The sequence below is a fragment of the Oncorhynchus tshawytscha genome, linkage group LG05 (genome assembly GCF_018296145.1).
Source record: "Oncorhynchus tshawytscha isolate Ot180627B linkage group LG05, Otsh_v2.0, whole genome shotgun sequence".
Classification (NCBI taxonomy): Eukaryota; Metazoa; Chordata; class Actinopteri; order Salmoniformes; family Salmonidae; genus Oncorhynchus; species Oncorhynchus tshawytscha.
In genome coordinates, this window is record NC_056433.1 from 20,832,924 (window position 1) to 20,836,109 (window position 3,186).

The following is a 3,186-nucleotide window of genomic DNA, read 5'->3' on the forward strand; positions in this document are numbered from 1 at the left end:
GTTCTGCTGATATATTGTATCGAATAGTCATGACATGAATACATTGTGGCAGACACCTGTTTCCTAGGCATGCCCAATCCTTGAGTGAGTGAATATGTTGACGTTGAGGAAATTGCACAACAATGGGTATCAAACAGTCATTTACATAATAGAGTAAAAACATACTGAATTTTGAGTGCATGTTCTTTTATTTTAGTATGTTTCACACAGGTTTACAAATGATGAGCAATCACCAAATGAACATATATAAAAATGTCTTACAAAAAAGACTTCCAGCCCATGTTGTAAAACATTTGGAAGGATGAAGTGCAAAGGTCAGCATGCAGTAAAAACAAAACACTTCTTGGCTGTAGTCCAGTAAAATGGACTCAAATGATTTAACTAGTGATGTCTCCCAGCTCATGCCTTCTCATAGGTACGCACTGCCACAATGTCTTCAAATGTAAGAGTCTGTGAATGAGATAAAATAACAAATACATCTCTGTGCATTGAAGATATCAAACATGAAATACAGTATAAATAACATTCATAATGAAAAGAAAGATATTGCTTGATGGACTCTTAAAATAAGAGTCCAGTTCCTATGTCACATCAGGTCAGACTGGAACTGAAAGTTGCATAATATGGACTATTAGAGGTCACTCCTACAATTTGTGGGAAATGTAAAACTAGAGTCATAATGTTAAACTGATGAGGAACATGCACATTTAAAAAAAAACGTATTTGCATGTATCTCTACACTGAGAACTATGCTACTATGCTACTATGCTCAGCAGTACCAGCTTCAGCATAAAGGCTTTCAGCATAGAAATACCCTCTACACCATTTCTAGTACTAGTACTAGTGTAGCCTTGCTTCCCCATCACCTTGTTTCAAAATCCATTTTACCCAGGAATTCTAATTTCAGAATACATTTAAGAAGGCTCTTACCATGACCAATTTCCCATCCTTGACTTCTCTCACAAACTTGGTCTCCTTGCCGTCCCACTTCTGAACATGAGCAAGTTTATCTCCATCCAAGCTCACAGTGGACTGCAACCAGATGGGAAAAATAGGTCAGAATATTGCTCTCAACAACAAGTTAAATATAGTTACAATATATTATGGTAAATTCTATGAAGACATAAATGCAATACTTCCAAAGTTCCAATGTTTCATAATCCAGATCATATTACATATTACTAATGTGGCTAAATAGAAACAAATTGAATGAAATTTGTCAAGTAAACATGTTAGTCAATGCATTATTAAACGCTGGAAACAATACATTAAAATGTTGGACTGGGTTCTTTAACAGGTTCCTCAAACCAACCCAGTGAAAAATAGAAGAGCTGTTCTAGTTGACAAAGCCTACATTCAAGTGCAGTGTCCAGTGCATATATCCCTTTTAAAAAATCCCATATTGTAACACTTACTTTACAGTTTCTGTCATCTGCAGTGGCTTCATCAAACTCCTCTCCCAGTTTGAAGGATATTTCAGTGTTCTTGAAAGTACTCTGGGTTTTAACGACCACTTTGTCCCCCTCTTTTGCGATGATAACGGTTGGTTTGGTCACATTTCCGACCTGCCTTGTTGCAAAACCAACACCTGTGAAAGTAATGAAAAAAAGGCAATGAGAGAGGTGGGATTATGCAAAATGAATCACCTGACGCGAACTACTGTACATTATGTCATTGAACAAATATATAGGTAATAAATAACTTTTCTAATTATTAGGTTATAACTGTAGAGTCATGAAAACTTACCAAGTGCTTTCATGTACTCATCGAAGTTGTCACTGTCGACCAGTTTCCAGGTGGCACAGAAGGCATCAACCATGATGAAGAGTTAGAGGACCGTGCAATAAGAGAACTGAGGTAAAGTTGATACGGATGGTGCCGGAGTCAATATGAGCTTTTTCACATAAACCTTCATTATTTGTCTGGGGCTTATTAATATGCTCGTAGGGGGTGGAGACTTACTTCCTATTGGCTCAGGAGATACTTTCTGTCTTCTGATTGGTGTTGAGAGCTTGTAAAGCTATGCTTTGATTTTCACTTTACATAGCATATGCCATGCCATGATTTGACACACCTATTGCAAAAGACACATTATTTATCAACTGCTTGTGCATTGATTGCAGTTGCAGATCTGTCTTGTTGTGACTTAGAGTAAACATACTAGCTACACTAATCACTGTCCCTGCTCTGCAAGACAGACGGTAAATGGAATGTGTCAGGTCTAGGGCTGAAAACCCACCCAACTGGAATCAGAGTTTGTTTGACAAATCTTTGTCATTAAGTGGATTAATCCACTCTAACAGTCCCATGGGCTTTCTGCATTGAGGACAGTTACTATGCATTCTGTGTGCATTCAAGTACCAATGTATTTGTTTTAGGCAAAGATAGTTCTTCATTTTCAGTATCCTAAATCTGAAAGAAAGTAAAAATCAAACATTTATGTCTTACATATTATTGGGTAGGCTATGGATACTGTAATTATTCCATAGCATGATCAGGTTTGGACTATTCTGATCACACATATAACATATGCTATGCATGTATGAATACCATTACTAGACAATCATCTTTTTAACTAAAGATTTTCAGCATAATGTTCAGTGCTTTGCTTCCAAGAGCTTTGAAATTTGATACAGAGCTTTTTACGTGTAGTTTAATAGAATGTATATGTATTATTACAGTAGCATGGATAATCCCTATTTGAAGAAATATGTCTCCATGATGTATTGTTTAATATCTACTCTGTAAGTTGCTTTATATTTCATGACAATAAAAAAAGGGTGTTAAAAAAATATGTATATTTGCCAGTGGATTTTGTAAAAGATCCATTCATGTTGGTGTGAAAGACATGTTTGGTGCCCTCGTCTGGCCAAATCAGTCCCCACCAGACACTATGGTACAATATAAGGAGAGATATAAATTACATCTACAAAAACGAACAACATGGTTTAATTTTTCAAGATACTGTAGCCTTTCATTCGTGGCCAACAACACACATCAATATTCTGGTTCCATGGCTAAGAAAAGCTTTGCTGATGTACTGTATTATTGCAGATGACTAAGAAAGAGTAGGAGAGACAATGTAATCGCCATTTTACTGCCAATGATTAAACAAGGTAAGTTGGTATCAATTTCACTGTGCAATGAGACGCCTCCCTTGTACAAAGACAACACACAATGTTTATT

The 3,186-nt window shown here is 36.4% G+C and overlaps 1 protein-coding gene across 1 annotated transcript; it reads right to left on the reverse strand.

Annotated features, from left to right (window-relative positions):
• Positions 1-165: 165 nt before the first annotated feature.
• Positions 166-1,910, reverse strand: LOC112250134 (fatty acid-binding protein, brain). Its single transcript, XM_024420021.1, has 4 exons — positions 1,747-1,910; positions 1,416-1,588; positions 931-1,032; positions 166-450 (listed from the first exon to the last, which is right to left on the reverse strand). The coding sequence occupies exons 1-4, from the start codon at positions 1,817-1,819 to the stop codon at positions 400-402; spliced, it is 399 nt and encodes a 132-aa protein (XP_024275789.1). The 5' UTR covers positions 1,820-1,910; the 3' UTR covers positions 166-399.
• Positions 1,911-3,186: the final 1,276 nt, after the last annotated feature.